This window comes from Mustela lutreola, chromosome 15 (genome assembly GCF_030435805.1).
Source record: "Mustela lutreola isolate mMusLut2 chromosome 15, mMusLut2.pri, whole genome shotgun sequence".
Classification (NCBI taxonomy): domain Eukaryota; kingdom Metazoa; phylum Chordata; class Mammalia; order Carnivora; family Mustelidae; genus Mustela; species Mustela lutreola.
The window spans coordinates 44133897-44154931 of NC_081304.1; the positions used below are offsets into that span (position 1 = coordinate 44133897).

Below are 21035 nucleotides of genomic sequence, written 5' to 3' on the forward strand. Positions count from 1 at the left end.
GGGGTGACAGAAGCTTGGAGAGCACCAATTTTTTCCCCATCATTTTATTACAAAAATTTTCAAACATATATAAATGCGTAAAGAATTGTACAGCGAGGGGTACCCGACTGGCTCAGTCAGTAGAGCATGTGACTCTTAATCTCAGGGTTGTGAGTTCCTGAGTTCATGACATGGAGTTGGGTGTGGAGCCTACTTTAAATTAAAAAAAAAAGAAAAAAGAATTTTACAGTGGATACCCATGTACCCACCATCTAGAGTCTATAATTATCTGTATTTTTTGGATGTTTTCTGTTTTCTACACTTGCTTTATTGTACATCTCTCCGTTTCTTTGAGCATCATCAACCCATCTTGTTTTTTAGGTGTTTCAGATAGTAGCACACTTGACTTCAACACTTAAGCATGAATATCATTAACCAGAATTCAGTGTTTAGTAAAATGCACAAATCCTAAGTATATTTCACAAAGGTGATGAATGCATCCACCTATGTACCCCAAATCTCTCTTCAAGGTACAGAACATTTCTTTCTTTTTCTTTTTCTTTTTTTTTTTTTTAAGATTTATTTATTTATTAGAGAGAGAGAGTGCACACGCAAGAGGGGGAGAGACGGAGAGGGAGAGGGTCCCGGAGCAGGCTCCCTGGTGAGCACAGAGCCCGACACAGGGCTCGATCCCATGACTCTGAGATCATGGCCTGAGCTGAAATCAAGAGTCAGATGTTTAACCAACTGAGCCACCCAGGCATCCCAGGATATAGAACATTTCTATCACTCAGAAAGTTCCCTGTGCCCCTTACAGTCAACTGCTGTCTCTATCCCAACCCCAGAGGTAACCATTGTTTTCCTTTCTTTTTTTTTTTTTTTTTTAAGATTTTATATATTTATTTGACAGAGAGTGAACACAAGCAGGGAGAGCAGGAGCAGCAGGCTGAGGGAGAGGGAGAAGCAGGCTTGCCGCCATGCAGGGAGCCCAATGCAGGGCTCCATCCTAGAACCCTGGGATCATGACCTGGGCTGAAGGCAGAAGCTTAATGACTGAGCCACCCAGGTGTCCCCCTTTTTTTTATTGTCGACCATAGGGTAGTTTGGTCTGTTCTAGAACTTAACGTAAATGGAGCCATACAGGATATGCTCCTTGGTGTCTGACTTCTTTGACTTGGCACAATGCCTGTAAGAGTTATTTCTGTTGTTGCGTGTATCCGTTGTTTATCCCTTTTTATTGGTGAGCAGTATTCTGTTGTAAGGATGCTTAAAGAATACCTATTTTTAAGGGGTGGGGATAGACTTAGAGACCAAGGAGACTTAGAAGGAACAGGGAAGGCAGTGGGAAAAGCACCTAGGAAGAATGTCAAGGAAAATCATCTGAATCAGTTACAATTAAGTTTGAGTACCTATAACATAAAAGCTAAATAACAGAAGCTTAAATCATCTGAGCATTTTTCTCTCTCATGTAAAAGAAGTCTGAGGGCGCCTGGGTGGCTCAGTTTGTTAAACATCTGCCTTTGGCTCAGGTCATGATCCTGGGGTCCTGAGATGGAGTCCTGTGGCAGGCTCCCTGCTTAGTGGAGAGTCTGCTTCTCCCTCTCCCTCTGCTCTTCCACCCCTCCCCCACTCATACACAAGAGTGTGTGCGTGCTCTCTCTGTGAAATAAATAAAATCTAATAAAAAAGAAGAAGAAGAAGTCTGGTGGTAGACAGGCCTGGAGTGGTATGGCATTTCATTGTGCCATCACCAGCCTGGGTTCCTAGCTTTCTGCTCGGCTAGCTTCAGTGAAGGCGTCTATCCTCAATGTCACCTCATGGTTTAACATGGCTGCTGGAGCTCCAGCCATCCCATCTGTTTTCCAAACCTTGGCAACAGAAGGAGGAACCATGGGGGGGCAGGGCGAGGAGTGGCATGCTTTCCAGCTAAACCAATCATTTTTAGCAGCCTTCCTTCAAGTTTCATACATATCCACTTAACATCTCATTGGCTGGAACTTAATCATGTGGCCCACACCACTAGGGAAAGTGGTCTTTTAGTTAGCCACTGGGCACAGTGCCACTCAAATATAATGATATTTCTGTTACTAGAAGGGGAAACGGATATTGGCTGTTAGCAGCCTCCCCTGCCCTCTCTGAGACTTGGTGGCCAAGCCTTTGTATCCGCAGCTTCTCATAAACTGAAGCCTGTGTTCAGTAGATTTCCATCCTCCTGAGTCCCCAGGACACCTTCTTTCTCTGAGGGTTGGTTTCTCTGTCTTTTCTGTACCTTTTCCTGGTGAGCGCCCTCCTGGGTCTCTGACGGACTTCCTGGGCTGTCAGCGTTTGACAGGTGGTGGAACAAAAGAGAAAGTGTTTGAGAACATTTGCAAAGAGCTCTATATGTGCACTTTCCTCCGCTCCTGGGACTCCCCCATGGATGTGGCCGGCACCCCTACCTCCTGGTCTTTGGTCCGCCTCTCCAGATCAGGAGAGCTGTGGAAGTTGACTTCTCTGGAAGTTAGAAACTCAAAGGGAAAAGGGTGGCATTTGGAGACATAACCTGGGTTCAGAACCTTTCTGGGCAGATCTTCCTGAGACTCACTGATAAACTGGGGATAGTAGCAACAGCCTTCCAGATGTAGCTGTGGGAGGTGCAGGCCCATGGCTGGCCCTCTGATGAGGAGGAATTGGAGCTTACCCAGATCTGGGCCAATGACCTCTGGGAATATAGGTCAGTGTACAGGAGAGTCAGCATGGCCCGCTGGAATCTGAGCTTTTGGCCAGCTCAGGGTTCACTGTACCGCACACCCCTGGCCTTGACTCCAGGCACTCACAGGGCAGCCTGGAGCCCCCTGGAGGAGAGATGGAGGTTAACAGGATGTCTCATTCCCTCCTTGTGTTTCTCGAAGTGAGGAGATCTCACCAGACAGTGCCCTCCCTTCTCTGACAATGCCAGACTTGGGCCGACTGGATGCTGTGGCTTCTTCGCCTTTGCTCTGCCCCCCTCAGAAATAGCAGAGTTGACTCACCCCCTACCAGCCTCATGCATAGTCCCTGCGTTCTCCAGCCAGCGGGCCCTATCTCCATGTACGTGGCTTACACACACTTCCGTGGCTGGATCCTGTGGTTCTTCACATGCATGCCTGTTCTGGGGGAAAAAAATAATAGCTTACATCCTCTGACAGCTTAATGGGCCGTCAGCACGGGGACTGGAGAGAAAGTCAGAGGGAGCAGGTGCAGCAAGCCTGGGGGAAGCTATTGGCTGCCAAAGGGCCAGATTGGACTGAGTACAGCCATGGCCAGATGCCCTGGTGACCTGTTGACACCATTCTCGGGCTGCTCGCTGCCCAGGGGCTGGTATGTTGTGACAGAAGGGGAAGAGCCAGGGCCCCGTGGAGAATTTGGCTCAAACCTGAGACCTGAGCGGGACAGTGCATTCCTCCGCTCACTCATTCCCTCCACACACGTTTCCCAAGATCCTGCCGCACGCGGTCCTGTGGGTTCTGGGCACACACAGTGATGACCGAGGCAGCCAGATCCTGCCCCAGGGGCACAGAGACGACTGGGCAAGAGCAACCGAGCCGCTAGAAGTCCATGTTGCTGTCATTTTGAGCAGAGATGCCAGGGAAGACATCCAGGAAGAAGCACCGTCTGAGCAGATGATGGGACGAGGCCCAGACAGGGTGAGGGGCGGCGAGAGGGTCACTCATGCCGCTGCAGGAGAGACCCCTATGGTGGAGCTTGGGGGGCCTTTCTGCGGGGCTGTGCCCCCGTGGGCCCGGCCTGCCGTCCCCGGGAGGGGCATTCGTGCGTGGGCTCCGCAGCCTGGTCGGGTAAACGGCAGCTCGACTTCCCTGCAGCCTTTTCTTCCCTCTTCTCCAAAGGGAGCCTCCATTGAAATTATAGAAATAAGTGCCAGCTTTTGAGTCTGCCATTAAACCACATCCCTGCCAGGCCTCAGAGCCACCTTCTCGCCCACACTCGGCCAGCCCTGGGCTCCGTCTCGTGCCAGGGCCTTGTTCGGAGGAGGGAAGGCTCCCTGGGGGCAGTGCCTCAGCCCTCCACCCCGAAAGCTGCTCTGCGCCCCATGCCAGGGATCGGCTCGGTGTACGAATGGTACCCAAGGAGGAGGGGCTCAGGAAGTGACATCGTTCGGCCCGCCCAACCTCCTTAGTCCCTATAAAAAGCAAAATGGTGACTCAGAGAGGAGAGTTGGAAGCATCCTGCCTCCTGCTCCCACTGTGAATTTTTAGACTTGGAACGAGGCAGGAGGCAAAGGAAACAGCGGCTCGAAATCCGCGGCTGACATGCTATTAAGCAGGTGGCAACAGTAGAGCCGCTCCTCCCCGACTCCCAACAGCCCTGGAGCTGCAGCCGAGGGGCCTGCTGGCGCTCCCCAGCCCCTCACGAGGCCCGGGCCCCCCGCGCAGCCCCCGCCTGGGTCAGGCTGTGCATGCTGCGGCGGGGGGCATGGCAGCTGGGGGTCGCCGTCGGCGCCCACTGCGCTACCAGTCCCTGGCGGCCCTCGTGGAGGACTCTCAGTGGCCTTTCTTGTTCCTTGTCTCAGACTTCAGCTACGGGGCCGACGACTACGACGGAGAGGGGAATGAGGAGCAGAAGGGGCCCCCGGAGGGCTCGGAGACCATGCCGTACATCGACGAGTCGCCCACCATGTCACCCCAGCTCAGTGCCCGTGGCCAGGGCGGCGGGGATGGCATCTCCCCCACCCCACCTGAGGGGCTGGCACCTGGGGTAGGTACACCTGCTTTTCCTTTGGGGTTGGAGAAGATGGGGGAGTTCTAGGGGAGGGGGCCTGCCTGGGGGTCACGGGCCAGGGTCTGCTTGGGATGCCACTGGTGGGGAGCAGGGCTGGGGAAACGTGGACCTGGATGTTCTTGGTGCCCTCGTCTTCTCATTTCGGTCCTGGGCCCCTTGCAGAGTAGGCTCCCCGCCCCCACCCCCACCTGCTGCTCTCTCTGCCACCCCTGCCTCTTCTACCAGCCATCTGCTTCCCTGGATACCCTCACTTCCTCTCTCAGCTTTCTTTTCCAGCCCCTCTCGAGCAGGATGGGGTCTGGGGGAGGGAACCAGCTCTTCTCTCCGGCCCGGAGCCTGGCAGGGGCTGCACACGTGACCCGTGGGCTGTAGACGTCCAGATGCCGGCTCAGCAAAGCAAGGCTGGTCTCTGTGCTCTCTGCAGGGTGGAGTGAGCTGCTCAGGCAGCGTTCCCCGAAGATCAAGGGCCCTATTCTGCCCACCTCTGGAAGGGAATGAGCCCTAATGGTGTCCCCCTCTCCTCTTGTCGACTGACGGGAGCTCTGCTCCAAAGAGAAGCATTTTATAAGGAATATTAAGTACGTGCTTTGAGACAGGCTAAGAGGTTTGCAATCCTTGTAATTAATGCTGCTTCTGGCTGCAGGGCCCGGCTCTGTCTGCACCCAGCTTGTACAGGGTCATCTAAGCGAGCGAGACAGAGGGGTTCCTGGGGACTGTTTTTCTGGAGTTGGGGAGCATCAAAGCCATTCCTCCATGTGGGGGTGGGGGTGGGGCTTGGAGGGCCCCGTCCTGCTCAGTAGAGGGCTTATCCAGGTATGTTTTGGGAAGGGGGCCCTTTCTTCCATCCTTCCTGAGGAGCAGTCACTGAGGTATCAGGGAGTACTTGTTCCCATCCTAAAGGGCCCAACAAGCCCCACTCCAGCAGGGGACCTGCTGGGACTCTACCATTTCTGGAGAGCCCCCTGCTTCTTTCCCTCCCAGCCTCCTTGGCCACCCTCCGCCCCTCCACAGAGCTCTCACCCCCTCTTCGCACACCGGGGTGGCTGTTATAGCCTTTGGCAACAAGGGCCTTGGCAACCAGCTTCCCACTTAGGGGAAGCCACATTGTTGCCATGGCAACAGAGGCCGAGGCTGAGCTTAGTGGCTGCCAGGCAGTGCAAGTTTGGAAAGATGGTGGGGGCAGGTGGGAGGTGGAGGGGCTGGGTGAGGTTCAGGACCCTCACAGCCGGCATTCTGGGCTGTTGTCCTGTCATCCCTAAGGAAGGTGAGAGACCACCATCTTGAACAGGCAGGGGAGGGTTTTTCTACTGATAAAGGAAGGAGTATTCTGGGACCTGAATTCAGGCCAGCCAGGGGAAACAAGGAGAAAACCCTTGCTTCCCATCTCTGCCTTCTGGTCTCTGACCTAATAGAGCTTAGAGGACCCCTGGAGGACTCAGCTGTTATCCGCACAAGGAGCAGGTGCAGGAAGATTCATGGGAGGACCCAACCCAGGGCCAGGAATGCTGGCTGAGGGCTGAGAGCTGAGAACGTGTAGCTAAGTAGAGCTGCTCGCTGGCAAGAAAAGTGCCTTTGCCGTCTTCTTCTCCCCTCTCTGCCTTCCTCCTTGCTCCCTGTCCCGGCTCCTTCCCTCACCACATGACCGCCTTGCTTGTGCGCTCGCCTGTCCATTTTTAGATTCCTTGGTCAAAGGTACTGTTGGGTGCTTTCTCCAGTGAAACAGGTACAGCGGGGGACCCACCCCATCCCACCTCCCTGCCTGGAGCTCCGAAGCTTTGGGGCAGTGCCTTTTTTCCACTTTGTGGCTGCTCATTTTGCTAGGTGGCTCAGGAGGGAATAACATGGTTTGAGAACTTTGAAGTCCAGAGATGCTACAGTGACAGCTGATGAAAGGGCTTGGGGCTTGGGAACCCCAGAGTTGAGTTTTTACACCATTGGCTAGAAGACATGCTGAGGGTGGGGAGCATTTATCCAACCTGGGGATCCTGATGAAGATTGCAGCCTGGTGCACCCCCTGCCTGCAGGCCTTCCCTCCTAGAGTTAGTTTGCATTCCCCAACCTTTCTGCTGGATCACTGGCTCCACCTAGTGGACTCCACAATTATTGCTGTTTACATTGGGGTGCAGGAGAGAGTGGACACACCCCTTCCTGAGTACTTGGGGGTTGTTTTGGTTGAAAAGAAAAAAACAAAAACAAAAAAAAAAAAAAAAGAAAACCAAGATTTCTGCTGCTTGGCTCTGTTCATTTGGCCAGGCAGGGCCCCTCCCTGCCAGGCTTCCTGTTGGGGCCTTAGGAACCAAGGGGACTTTTGGACTAAATCAGACAATTGTTCTAGATATTCAGATGTCTGGCCTCTGGCAGCTGGGCATTTCGTACCCAAACATGACATGCAGCCAGCTTGTTCCGGGAAGCCTAAGGTTAGGTCTTTGTATTTGGTCAGGGTACTCCAGATAGGATCTGTGTCTAGATCTAGATCTGTAGAGAGATTTACCATAAAGAATTGGTGCACGTCATTATGGAGGCTGGGAAGTCCCAAGACCTGCCATCAGCAAGCTGGACACACAGGAATGATGTATAGTTAGTTCTAGGTTGAGCCTAAAGCCCTGAGAACAGCAGAGCCCAGTGGTGTGAGTTGCACCCTGAAGCCAGCAGGCTCAAAATCCCAGAAGATCCGGTGTTTCAGGCTGCGTCAGAAGCCTGGAAGAGACTCATGTCTCATCAGCTCAACTGGTAGGACGAGTTCCCTCTTATTCAGCCTTTTTGTTCTATTTGGGTCTTCAGTGGATTAGATGAGGCCCACCGCCCACATTAGGGAGAGCAATCTGCTTTACCCAGATTCAGATGTTAATTTCACTCAGAAACGCTCTCACCAACACACGCAGAATAATTTTGACCAAATGTCTGGGTACCCATGGCCCAGGCAGCTTGACACATGAAAGGAACATGAGCTTTGACTAGATGAACACCTGCTACTCTCTAGCTGTAGGATCTGGAAAAGTGACATAACCCCTCTGAGCCTCACTTTCCTCAGCTTTATTTCTTTTTATTTTATTTTAAGATTTTATTCATTTGAGAGAGAGAACAGAGGGTGGAGCAGAGGGAGAGAGAATCTCAAGCAGATTCCATGCTAAGCATGGAGCCCGATGTGGGGCTCGATCTCATGAGCCTGGGATCATAACCTGAGCCCAAATCAAAAGTTGGACGCTTAACTGACTGAGCCACCGGGGGGCCTCCTTGCTACTCTCTTTAAGTAGGACCAACTCCCCGAAGGGGTGGTGAGAGGAGGGACTGGGATGATTCAGGTAAAGCCCACAGCATTGGATCAGACTCATCCTGATGCTCTGTCCTTTGTGACTGGGACCTATAAGACTTTTCTCGCCAGCTTTTGGAGCCAAGACCATTGCAAGGACCTAGGCTCATGGCATTTGCTAGACAACAACTGAGTCTGCCTTTTGCAACCTCCTTTCTGAGGTTGGATCAGTCCTGCCAGGTGTGGGAGCCCAGATGAAGCCAGGTCCCTGTAGTGCTGGCAGGACAGACCCATACTCCTCCCTCCCTGCCATACCCCTACAGCCTTGCCCTGCTGCTCCTATAGTAGATATGCCCTCGCTGAGCAGAGCTCCTTAGTAGGGCCAGGGCCCCCTACCAGTGCTGGCTCTATTCAGCTGAGAGTCCTGTGCCTGATTCCATCTTGGGAAGGAAGGGCAGGGACTCTTGATCTCAGCTAAGAAGTGGGGGCCCGCTTTCCTCTGCTAGGACCAGGGTCTTACAGAAAAGCTTGCTCCCCCCAAGCCATAGACTCCTCCATCACCCCTCTTGGGAGACGCCCTAAAAAGCAGAAGCAAGGCAGAGATCTGGGTGTTGTCTCAGTGCTAGAGCACTTACCAGCTGTGCACCCCAAGGGATGTCACTTTCCCTGTCTGGGCTCCAGTGTACTGATCTGTAAAGGAAAGATACTGAGAATTTCCTCCTTCCTGACCTCACGCAGCTGTTGGGAGGTTTCCATGCAATGGGGTTAGGCAGAGTGCTGTGCAGTCATGAAGTCTGTACATTTGTGGCTGGGACTGCTCAGTGTCAGACTCATTCTGTAGTTCCTAGGGTACCCAGAGGCGGTTTGAATAAAAGGCTGAATTGAGGGGCTCAGACTTTATCTAGCAGGAGAATCCAAAGTAAGGGTGGCAGAGTGTTGAAGGGATCACCCTTCTTCTTCTGGCCTCCACAACACTGCCTCCCCCTCCCCCGCTCCCAGCGCTTGGACTTGCCCTGAGCCTGGTTTCTCCAGGAGCGCCTGCTAGGGCTTTCTTTTGCTTAGATGATGTGCTGGCCAGCCTTCCACCCTCAGGGCTGTAGGCTGGTTGCTTCTGCCAGGAGGGCCTCCAGACCCCTCCCGTCCTGCAAAGAGAACGCACAAAAACACTAAATGCAGGTGCTGTTAAAGTACTTTATAAACACTTGCTTGCTTCACCCTCACCATGACCCTGTGGGGAAGGCACCACCATTGCCCTGTGTTAAGCTACGGAAACTGGGGTGCAGAGAGGTAACACCACCTACCCAGGGCCCCCCAGCTGGCAAGTGGTAGGATCCTCACCTCGGCCGCTCTCTGTTACCTCTCCCGAACAGGAGCCTTCGTGCCTGCCTTTGTTCTACCTCTTTCTGGCTGTGTGGCTTTGGGCAACTTGTGGGGTCTTGGTACCCTCGGCTATAAATGAAGACAAATGCCTCCCATGCAGAAGGGCTGCTGCCAGGACCAAGTGACACAGGACCTGTGAAAATGCCCTATGCCAGCCACACAGAGCACTAGTTCCTGAGATGGGAGTTGATTCTGTATCTCTCCTGGGATCTGAACCCAATTTTCCAGGAGGCCCCATCTCAGTTCCCAGCTGTACTCCTGCCTCATGAAGGCCCCTGAAGGGAGAGGGGAGAGGGGGCACCTCTGTGAAGGATTCAAGGGGGGAGAGGGGCACAAAGTGAAGAGCCCAGCTGCTGGGAAGGAGGTGAGTGGTCTTAGGCTCTTTGTCACTTGGCCACGATCTGCCTTCCCTTCTCCCCAGCCCCCACCACGAAGGTGTTCCCCTTAAGCCCACCTTGCTAGACACCAAGCCACTGCCAGGAACTTGAGAACCAAGCAGGGAGGGAAGTGCTGGGAAATCGAGATACAGCCACAGCTTGGCCTGCTGCACTGGGCACTGGTGGGTGGATATTCACCCTTCCTCCCTCCTCAGCCTGGTTTCCTGTGGTAGGACTGTGTTCCTTTCAGCCCTAGCACCCCACGTCATACGACCACATTCCAGAGGAACCATCCATCCCATTGAAACCTCTTGATTTGTCTTCTGGGGAGACCCTTTGCCTTGCCCTGTGAGCATTCATGTCTACTCACTAATTATTTTCAGAGCACCCACTTTTTACAAGAGATTGTTCCAACTGCTATGGGGAATTCGCATGCACAGGGGCTGTCCCCCCGATTCCCCCATATACACTCTATTTCAAGGCCATCTATGCAACAACCTGGAGAGATGTCCAGCATCCCAAGGGAGGGGTCATGTGACCTCAGGTAGGGGAACCAGGCAGGGGAGTCTGGGGGAGGCAGCCTCAGAGAGCAGGAAGTGTTCTGCTTGGGCACTGGTCAGGAAGAACATTCTAGGTAAAGAGGGCTATGCAAGTTCTGGAATGTGGGGAAACCTCTGGAAGTTTGAGAAAAGGATAATGGTCTGCTGGGTACTGGGTTCAAAAGAAGAGGTGGGAGGTGAAGCAGGGAGTGAGCTAGGGCCCCCCACTTCTGTGCTCTCCACACACTACCACCCCTGCCAAAGAAAAGGAGACTAGCTAGTGCTTAACAAGGGCTGACACTTGCCAGGCACTGCCCTACATGTACTAGTCCTCATTGCAACCCTGGAGTTGGTACTGTAATCCCATTTTACAGACAAGGAAACTGGGACCCTAGAAGTTAGAATGACTTGGCCAAGGTTGCACAAATGGCAAGAGGCAGAGTGAGGATTGAAATCCAGAATCTAGGGAAGTTCTTTTTTCTTTGCTTGTTTTACTGCATAAATAGTGTCACGTACTGACTGACACCCAGCATTTGCTTTATGTAATTCGACTCTATATATGATTTTTGGAATGACTTTTACAACAGAGGAGGAAAGGCAGAGGGAGGAGCACAGTAATCAGGAGGATGATGCATCTGATTCTGTCTGTGGCCTTAGTAGACTCTGCCTGCTCCTGGCACTGGCCCCTTGGGGCCAGTTCTTACTGGCGCAGAATCTCTAGAGTTCCAGCGAATCTGGAGGTGAAGCTTCAGCCTTTGCCCAGAAAGTTGGGAGGGTTGGGAATTGTCAGAGAGGAGGGAGAAGAGGCTTCTAGCCCAGGATGAGGCCTGAAGGTGAGAATGGCCCGGCCCATTAAGGGGAGAGTGAGTAGGAGACTGTTGTCAACAGTAGGATTGGCTGAGTCGCCAGCAAGGGCCCCACTGCCCTTGTTTGGGCTGACTTGGTGGCTTCCTGTGGGCACAGAGGAGCAGTGTTTTAGAAAGAATAATCTGATGTCACCGGGGGGTATGACTATTGAACAATGGTCTCCTCGTTCCCTGCTTAAAACCCTCCAGTGCGTTCCTTTTCTTTTCTCCTAGTGGCAAAATCCAACTCTTAGCAATGCTGTTAAGGCTCTGCTGGATCTGACCACTTGACCCCTGCCCACTTCTGCGGGTCATTACCAATCTCTCAACTAGAATGTGAGCTCCATGATGGAGCTTTGTCAATTTTGTAACCAGATGTTTGTTCATCCAAAAACTAGTACCTAGAACTGTGCCTGGCACCTCGTAGATGCTCAATGTTGGCTGAGTGATTGAACGCACACTCTCCCCCAGACTGAACTCATTTCCTTTGCTCACATAGTCCTGTCTGTCTCCCCCCAGCTGCACCTGCTGGCGGGGCTAACCCCTGAACATGTTGGGGTATGAATTTCAATGTTGCCTCCTCCGGAGAACCTTCTAGGACTCTCCCTTTGCTGCAGCAGCTGCTCCTGTCTTGTACCCCCAGAGCTCAGTCTACTTTCCCAATCGTAGCACTTGCCACACTTCTTTTTTTAACTTCTTTATTTTCCCTGGTTACATCACTGAAAATTCTAACTTTACAGAAATATGTAATGTAGAAAGTGAAAGTCTCCTAAAGTCCTATCCTACAGACAGAACCTTTGTGAAGAGTTGGTTATATACTTTTCCTTATTTTTCCATGTGACATATTAGATATATGCTTCCCCCTGCCCTTAAATCATACTGGTACGGTTATGTAATTTACTTTCCTTATTTTATTTAATAAGTCTTGGACATTTTGTCTATCAGTAAGTAAAGATCTACCTCACTCTTCTTTCTTTAAGTCACTTAACCATCCCCTTCTGCTAGACATTTGGCTGTTTCTAGTCTTGCACTGGTATAAACATCACTGCTGTGAATATCTTTGTACAGAGATCTTTGTGCCCTTAGTAGGAATGTGTTTGCAGAAAAATCCCTTAAAGTGCAGATGCTGGGTCAGAGGATGTGAACCTTTAAAATCACAGTAGGTATTTCCACATTATCCTTTCGGGGAGAGTTGTCCTTCAGCCCCATAGTTCTGAGATCGTGTCCTACTCCTGGTACTGCCTTGGCTCATGATGGTCAGTCTGTCCCCAAGCCTGTCAGCTCCATAGAGGGAGACATAGTGTCCCATTATGGCTGCATTGTGAAAGCCCAATGCCCAGGAGGCTGTTAATAAATACTTACTGATTTAGTGGCTAAGAGAATGAGGGAGAGAATGAGAGGAATGAGGATGAGTGTGAGGGAAGGCCGTTGGGTTTGCAGAGAGGAAACTCTCAGTGGCTTTGAGAGTGTGCTTTTGGCAAGTGTCAGAAATCTCAGTGGGTTAAGCATCTGACTCTTGATTGCAGCTCAAGTCATGATCTCAGAGTTGTGAGGTCGAGCCTCATGTCTGACTCCACGCTGGGTGTGGAGCATGTTTAAGATTCTATCTCTCTCCTCCTCCCTTTGCTCCTCCCCACCTCCCTCTTTAAAGAAAGGAAAAGAAAAGAAAAAAGAAAAAAGCTCAGTCAGTGACCCTTGCCCATGCGGCAGTCCATGCTTCTCACCCTCCATAGTGTGGTTCCAGCCTACTTCTCCAAGTTCACCTCCTGCCCCTTTTCTGTTCTGTCCTCCCTCTGCGTTTGCTCACCAGAAGTTCTCCTTTCTGGCCTTCCTCCCTTTGCCTGCAAACTCTTCCCCTTTTCCAGCTACTGCTCAGAAGCCGCTCTCCTGAGAAGCTTTTTCTCTAAGGCAGAGATACTGCCTTTGTCCTGTGCTCCCACTGTGGTGATCACCAAGACACTGTCTCTTTTGTTCCTGTGGCCTTCACTTCCCATAGGTTGAGGGCACTCTAACAGCTGTGTCTCCCAGATTCGTGTTCGTAATGCCAGGCTTCACTGGGTATGAAGGAGCAAACACTGTGACCAGGTAGATAGATAGGCAAGACCAGGGCTCAAAATGGAACATGATTGTGACCGTGTAGGGCCGAGATGCTGCAAACTCTGGTTGGGGTGGTGGCTTTAGAAGAGGAAAAGAAGGCAGAACCAAAGGGACTCGGTAAAAGGGATTGGGGAGGGAGGGAAGGAAGAGTCGCAAGATGGCGGCCCTGCCAACAGAAGTGGAGAAGCCAGAAGGGGAAGCTGGCTTAGGGAGGAGGAAGGGTCATTTGCTCTGATGTGGAGTCGAGGGGCTGTTGGCAGGACTTCCAAGTGAAAAGAGCCAGCTGACAGTGGAGATGTCGGGCTTGGAGCTGAGCAGGTTGCTGGAGCTACACGTGGTGACAGGGCACCATTGGCCGGGAAGCAAGAAGGGAGGAGTTCGTCAAGGGGAGAGAGCAGCCGGCTGAGGCCGGGGTCCTGAGTGGGTGACTCCAGGAGGCAGGAGAAGGAAGGGCCCACCTTAGCCGGAGTGGTCAGACTACCGAGGCTGTGGAGTAGGAGAGAGAGGCCTCTCACTTCAGAATAAGGCAGTTTGGAGACCTTTGGAGCAAGCTGCTACTCTGGAAAGAGGCGCAGGAACCAGACTGAGGCAGTGGAGTGTGGAGGAGGCAGAAAGGAAGCTCATGTCCAGGGCTGGCTCAGGGCACTTGGAGGGGAAAGGAAAGGGAGCGTCGCTGGGACTTGTGAGTCATTTCCCCCCCGGGAGCGGACCGAGGGCCTCTGAGTGGTGTCTGTGTGCCCGATGGCAATGGAAGGGCATTCTCCTTACTCACTGGAATTTCCAGCCAGCTGGGGTGGGGTGGAGCAGAGACGCCTTGGATGTTTAGGGAGCAGCTTCTGAGAGGTTCCAGGGTTTGGGGAAGAAGTGGGTGTTGATCTGGCTATGCTGGTTAGGGGCGTGGGGAATGAAGACCGGGCTACTCCAAGAGACTTCCAAGGGTATTTCATGCCCCCTTGGGCAGGGGAAGGGACACAAGAGGGACCCTTGGGCTCTCAGGCCCTTCTCCCATTCCACCTGCTCGTCTGACTCATGGGGGCAGTCCTGCCGTGCTCTTGAAGCTTGCAGGATAGGAGACAGAAATTGTGGCAGAGAGCCCTGGGGCTGGCACACTTGTGCCCTGGGGAATGCCAGGCCCAGTTGTTCCCAAGCCCCAGGAGCAACCTCACCCGCCCAAACCAAATGAGGAATTGTGGCTGAAAGGGCCCTTCAGATGTGCTCTGGCTATTTATAACCTGAGCAGGGAAGGGACAGGGAAAAACCAGGGACCGAGGGAGGGGGCAGGGTGGAAGGTGGGGTGTGCATCTGTGGAACCCTGTCAGCCCTGAGGCCCCAAGAGCCTACCCCAAATCCCTTCATCTGTTTTTCAGCTTTAGTGACAGGGAGTCAGTCAGCCGTGAGGACAGATTCTCTGTGGCGGGAGCCCCATCTCAAGCTCAGAGCTCCCACAGACCTTTTGGGGGGTTGGGATAGACCATTTCCATTCTTCTCTATTTCCCTCTTCTCTCCTCAGCCCTCCACCCAGCTTGGAGGCTCAGCCAGGGGCCCTTTCTCAGTTGAGGTGCCCATTGGAAGGAGAGGCAGAATAGCTTGCAGTTGACCTTCCTCTGGGACTCCTTTCCAGAGAGTTTGAATCCTCCCCGCTGTGGCCATTACCACCTGACAGGGCGTAGGACTTGTCCCTAAGGAGGCTGGTGATAGATACATACACCAGTGGACAGCTCAGACACCGCATCACTAAGAGCCACACTGACTGGTCCCAGCAACTGTATATTGACTGGGAGAGAGAATTGTGAGCTAGAAGCATCAGGAAGATTTCAGGGACTCCCTGGCTGGAGACATTGTGGAGGGGCTGGTCGCACATTGAAGGGGTTGGCTTGAGTGGGGCTGAAGGGCTCACCACCAGAACCCTGAACTTCCACTTGGTCTACCTGGGTGGTGGCACTGATGATTCAGGTCTACATGGGGAAGTGGTGGGTTGGTCGTGTGCGACGCTGAACTGGATTCCAGGATGCCAGTTCTGGTGAGGAAGTGGGGGGGGGGGCTGGATATTCAGGGATCACGACCACCACCCTGTGTCTGCCAGACCCACGCAATTCCCAGCACCCCTCAAAAAAACAACCAGCTACAAGAAGGCAGCAGCCTTGTCTGTGGGCCTGATTCAGGTCACCTGTGTGTTTCATTTAGACATTTTGTTTGGTTTTTTTTTTTTTTTTTTTTTTTTTTTTAGATTTTATTTATTTATTTGACAGAGAGAGATCACAAGTAGGCAGAGAGGCAGGCAGAGAGAGAGAGAGGAGGAAGCAGGCTCCCTGCTGAGCAGAGAGCCCGATGCGGGACTCGATCTCAGGACCCTGAGATCATGACCTGAGCCGAAGGCAGCAGCTTAACCCACTGAGCCACCCAGGCGCCCCATTTTGTTTGGTTTTAACGTCACTGATCTGCCACCATTTTTAAACGGAGAGATCAGCTAAAAATCCACATTGCCAGCTTCTCTAGGACTATCTGAGATGGCACAGCCCACATTGTCCCAGCAGCCAGCAACGGGGAGCTGGGTGGTGGCTTTTCCCCTCCACCCAACAGCCCTCCCCGCCAACCTCTCACCCCCGCCCCCATGCCTACCTGGCTCACTTCCATTGATCTTAAGGGCTGCTGGAGTTTGCAGCCTTTGCCCTAGGTGTTGTGTGGTGAAAGAGCTTTTCCCGCTTTTCCCAGGTGCTGCCCCTGAACGCCTCCCCCAGGGGAGTAAGACCATTCTCCTTTCTAGCTGGGGCCTACACAGCCCCAAACGTAAACTTCTCTGTCTGGATGGGCTTAGCCTTTGCCGCCCTTGAGGAAGCCAAGGGAAGCAGACTGGGGGCGGGAAGGGCAGCTGGTGTTACCCGTCCTGGGTTTCCTGTACCCTCTGCCATAGGGCTGGGCTCTGCAGGGCAGAGGCCCCTCTCGAGGCAAAAGCGCTCCAAGGAGGTGGGGAGTGCGCGTCCCAGCAGCATCTGTGAGTAGGAGATGGGGCAGCTCCCGCCAGCCAAGGTGGGCCTGCCGCAGACTCCGGCTGGCACTTTTGGTGCTGTTGTGGCAAGGCGGCCGAGGCCTCCTTTTGCACAAAGCCTTGTGCTCCCAGCCGCCGTGGCGATAGAAGCTGTTTCCTCTCACCAGGCCCCAGCCTCCCCTCCGCAAAGGTGTCAGAACCGGCGGCGGAGATGAGAAAGGGGCTCAGCCTGGGGCTCTCCCCGGGTGCGAGCGAGGTTCGCCCGGCCCTCCCGGAGGCCGTGCGGGCAGCTGCTCCTCTGCTCCTCCCCCTGCTGGCCCAGGCTCTGGTGAGGGGCTGTAAATAAAGCCTGTCTCTGGAAAGCGGACCTCCCCCCGCGGCCGGCCCGTCTGCGGCCTCCCCTCGCCCCTCCTCCGCGCTCCAGAAGCCTCCGCCAGCCGCCGGCCGGTGACCGCAGAGAAGGAACGGCTCCACCTCACGAGTCAAGTCGTGCATTTCCTGTGTATTAATAGCAAACGCGAGCCTCCGAGTCCAGAAAGGGCGGGATCTGTGGGGCCGGCGGCGGCGGCGGGGCGGCCGGCCCGAGCTCGCTAGCGGCGGCCGGGGAGCGCGGGGCCCCGCCTGCGCCCGGGCCCGGCACGCACAGCGGGAAGGGCAGCGGCGGCTGGCGGGGGCGCCTCCTCCTGCTCCGCTGCGCGGTCTCTCCAGGGACAGCCCTAAGCTCGCGGCGGCGGCGGCGGGGCTGCTGGAGCTGCCCGAGCTGCCCGAGCTGCCTGAGCTGCCCGAGCGCCGCTTCCCCTCTCCCGGGCCGGGGGCGCGCGCGAGGCGGCCCGCAGCCCCGGCGCGCGGGAGGGCCGGGAAGCGGCAGCAGGAAAGGGTTCATAATGGAGCCTTTCATCGGGAGCCGGTGGCCGGGCGCCAGGACTGACTCCGGGGAGGCCAGCATGCTGGTTTAGGCCTGCCCTGCACGCTCTTCCCCTCCCTGCCCGCCTGCCTCCCTCCGGGGCGGCGGCGGCAACGGCTGCTGCTGCTGCGTGGACCCCGCTTCCTGTTTGCCCTCCGCGCCTCCGGCTGCCATGGAAGAGGAAGAGGAGGCTATAGGCTTTTTGGACAAGGTTCTGGAGGATGAAGATGTGTTTCTCCTGGAGGAGTGCGAGCTGGGAACCCCGACCAGCCCCGGCTCAGGGTCCCCCTTCTTGGTGGCCGTGAAGGTGGGAATGTGACACGCCCTGGATGCTTGTCGGGGGAGGGGCAGGGCTAGCTGCGCTCGGCTGCCGAAAGCTGTGTGCGGGCAGAAATGGCTGGTTTGCGCACAAACCTCGTGGCTGGGTGGAAGCCCCGCACTCTGGCCCGAGAGGGGCTGGCGCATGCCTGCGAGGGGATGCGAGGGGCTGAGCTCTCCGGCAGCTGTTCCTGGGGGAGAGGTGCAGTGTCTTCCTCCTCCCCATGGGCCAGTTGTCCTCAGCGGGAGTGGCAGCCGGTTTTCCCCAGGCCAGCTGTGCCGGGGGCTTTCTCTGGCAGTGACATGAGTCACCCGGTGGGCACAGCAGTGGTGTGAGCCTGCTGCCCCAGAGGAGTCGGCTGACTCGAAACCAGGAGGCCTTAATTCGTTGTTTCCATGGCAACAGTAGGCTAAGTGCACTTGGGAAGTTCGGGCCAAAGGGGCCACTCACCACTCGCTTTCTAGCCAGGAGACTTTGTCAGGCTGAGCTAAGGCAAGAGAGCCTGGGGGAGAGACTGGGAGCCAGAGGTCACTGAGCTTCCTTGAAGGAAAAGAATTGGATTAGCTGAAAAGGGGGTGATAACAGTTGGTTTGGAGGCAGGAGCCAGGAGGGTAGGCACTTTTCCCAGGGTGGGTGTAGGCAAGAAGCATCTGCAGCCCGGCACTCACTCTGGGTCTGTGAATGTTCTCCGCAGCGATGCCCCTGTCCTGTCTTAGGAGTTGCCTTGAAGGCAGGAGGAGCAGGAGGGGGGCTGTGCATCCATCCCCTTTTCTTCTCTTCCCCTCCTCTCCAAGGGCGGGGTCCCAGTGCTGCCTGGGACATGGCACCCTGTGCCATTCATTCTTCCTTTCTTTCTCATCCACTTCTGAGAGCCCTCACCTCAGCCTTTTGCTCACCTCCTCCGAGTTCTGCAGCTAGAATGGAAGGCCAGTGGGAATGTATGGCAGGGAGTTTGCAGATGGCCAGCTGGCCGTCCAGGTTGCCTAGCAGAGTGTCCGTCTGTGCCCACCTCCCTGTTGGGCTGGTCCGCACCCCAGAGGGCGTGGTGCATGGGGGCATTGCTCTGGGCAGGAGGCTGCCACTGAGCCTCTCTGGGCCTCTTTGCCCCTCCTGTAGGATGGGGAATCACAGCCGTGCCACACCCACACTACATTGTGGTTCCAAGGGCAAGCTAATGGAGGTGAAAACAGGCTGGAAACCCACAGGAGATGGTTGATGTGCGGCATCTAGGTGCAGCTGTAGCTGTGGGCCTGGGTGCGGAGGAGAGGTAATGGGAGGCTGGTGGTGGCTCACATCCCACCCCTGGTTCTCTCATCTGGTGCTAGCTCAGAGCACTGGGGTTCAGTCACATCTCCACCAGGCCTGCAGAGATCTCTGCACTTAGGGTCTGAGCAACCTCCCCACCAGGAACAGGATGGGGGAAAGTCTGGTAATGAACCAAGAGCACTGGCTGGAACCAAGAGCCAAATAGTGTGTGGGATGTGAGGTGTAGGGGGTTCCCTGATGGGCCTTCTTGGAACCCCTTCCCAGCACAGATGGGGTCCTGCTCATGGGCTTCCTTATGGAACCACCCTTACTCTAGACTCTGGCTTATACCTGGGTCTTAGCCCATATTTCATTTTGCCCAGAACTCTAGATGTCTGCCTCTTCGACTATGCCCTGTTTTCCTCCAGGGCAAGGGCCATATTGTATTCACTGATGAACACTGCAAAGAGCTTGGGATGGGGCTGGTGCTCAGTGAATGTGTGGAGGGAAGGAGCAAGGCTCCGTGGGGCCTGCAAAGAAGGTACCCTGTTCCTGGCCTTGTTCTATGCAGAGATGTTCCGAGGAGGGAGCACACCAGTGCCTGGGGGGCCCAGGCACACACGACCCCTAAAAACCCAGACCTTCCCGGATCCCTGTGAGCGCCTAGGTGAAGTCTTCCCCTCTTTGTGGCCTCAGTTTTCCTGGACTTGTCTCAGCATGGGGGAAGGGGCCTTTCCTGAGTGTTGGTGAATTCCAGACCTCTCCCCCACTCCCATCTCATCCTGAACACCTCCAGGATACCCTCACTCTCTCTACCAAACTTGGTCAGCTGGAGAGGGGTGGGGAGAAACCTCATTGAATTGAGTCATTCAACAAACACTGTCAGGTTTGTTCTAGTCAAAGCACTCTGCCTTGCACTGGGGAGGAGATGGGATGAACGGGCATGATCCTTTCTCAAGGAGAGTTCACAGCTCAGGGGTGAGGGGGCAAATGCACAGATAAAAGGACTAGAAAGAGAAAGTCCTCAGGGTTCCAGTAACAGGGTATGTATGAACTTCAGAGGAGGAGAGACTGCTTCTGTTTTGGTCAGAGCTGGACTGGGTACACATGCGTGCACACGTGTGTGTGTGTGTGTGTGTGTGTGTGTGTGCATGTGCGTGGTCAAGGGGCACTTCTGGAGGGTGCGTTCCTGTCCTGGGCTAGGAATGGTCTTGGCAGTCTGCGCGATAGACGACTCTCAGCAGCTGGTGGGAATCCAAGGCCGTTCTCTCTGGGCTATTACTTTCCTTCAGGAGTACTTACCTTCAGCAGCGGCTGTGTCCCTGAGCATGTGTCCTATAAATCAATCCTGCTTTCAGTGTAATTTCTGAGATGCGTCTGTCTTCCCCCAGGGACAGAGGTGGATAGGGCAGCGGTTTCCTCCAGAGCTGGGGCCTGGGTTTGTCGTGTCTTTCAACCCAGACCCCCTTTTGAGGACTTAATTCTCCATAAACAAATAATCACACTCATACGCTAGCCACACCATCTCCTGGCAGTAAAGGGTTGAATGCTTTCCAAAAATCTTTCGCACAATTCTATTTCAAGGTACGCAGGGCTGAGGCGGCCATGCTATCTAAAAGCTGCTATTTAAAGGAACTCCTTTGTCGGGAATGAAAGTCCTTTTGTCATGCAGATTAGCCCATCAGGTGTTATTCTGGGCCAGTTTTTAACGGAGAGTCAGAAACGCCCAAGTTTGTTTCCTCCCACCCTTGGGCCCCACGTTGGCCACGCCTGTGTCCCCCACTGAGGTGTTTCTGGGATTGTGAAACCCACGGAGGATGACGTGAGTTGTGATTTTGGGAGGCACCTAGGTGTATTTCTTGAACTTCAATAGTTAGGTTTATATTTTAATGTGTATTAGGAAAAATATGACTTGTGCATCTTATGCTTTTAAATATCACGTTTGGGGGCACCTGGGTGGCTCAGTGGGTTAAGCCGCTGCCTTCGGCTCAGGTCATGATCTCAGGGTCTTGGGATCGAGTCCCGCATCAGGCTCTCTGCTCGGCAGGGAGCCTGCTTCCCTCTCTCTCTCTCTCTCTCCATCTACTTGTGATCTCTCTCTGTCAAATAAATAAATAAAATCTTTAAAAAATAAATAAGTAAAGAAATACCACGTTTGGAATGAGGCTGGGCTTTTAAGAAGTCAGTTGTAAAAAAACGATGTTAAGTAGACGGTAGTGTCGGAGGTGTGAGTGACAGAACTGCAAAGATGGGACTCAAACACCTGACCTTTGGAAGCCCTGCTGGGACCTGTCTAGGGCCTCAGACAGCAGGGAGCCTGGAATAGAGGAATCCACTTTCCAGGAGAGTGGGCTGT

General features: G+C 54.1%; 1 protein-coding gene across 4 annotated transcripts in view; it reads left to right on the forward strand.

Moving 5' to 3' along the window:
• ABR (ABR activator of RhoGEF and GTPase) overlaps positions 1 to 21035 on the forward strand; it is a 177660-nt gene that overhangs the window by 78090 nt on the left and 78535 nt on the right. For 3 of the 4 annotated variants that reach the window (XM_059148291.1, XM_059148295.1, XM_059148293.1), the window contains exon 2: positions 4529 to 4713. In XM_059148291.1, coding sequence (XP_059004274.1) covers positions 4529 to 4713 — 185 coding nt within the window. Of the gene's footprint in view, positions 1 to 4528; positions 4714 to 16743; positions 17423 to 21035 lie in introns of those variants that run through there. The other variant, XM_059148294.1, reaches the window with a different exon arrangement.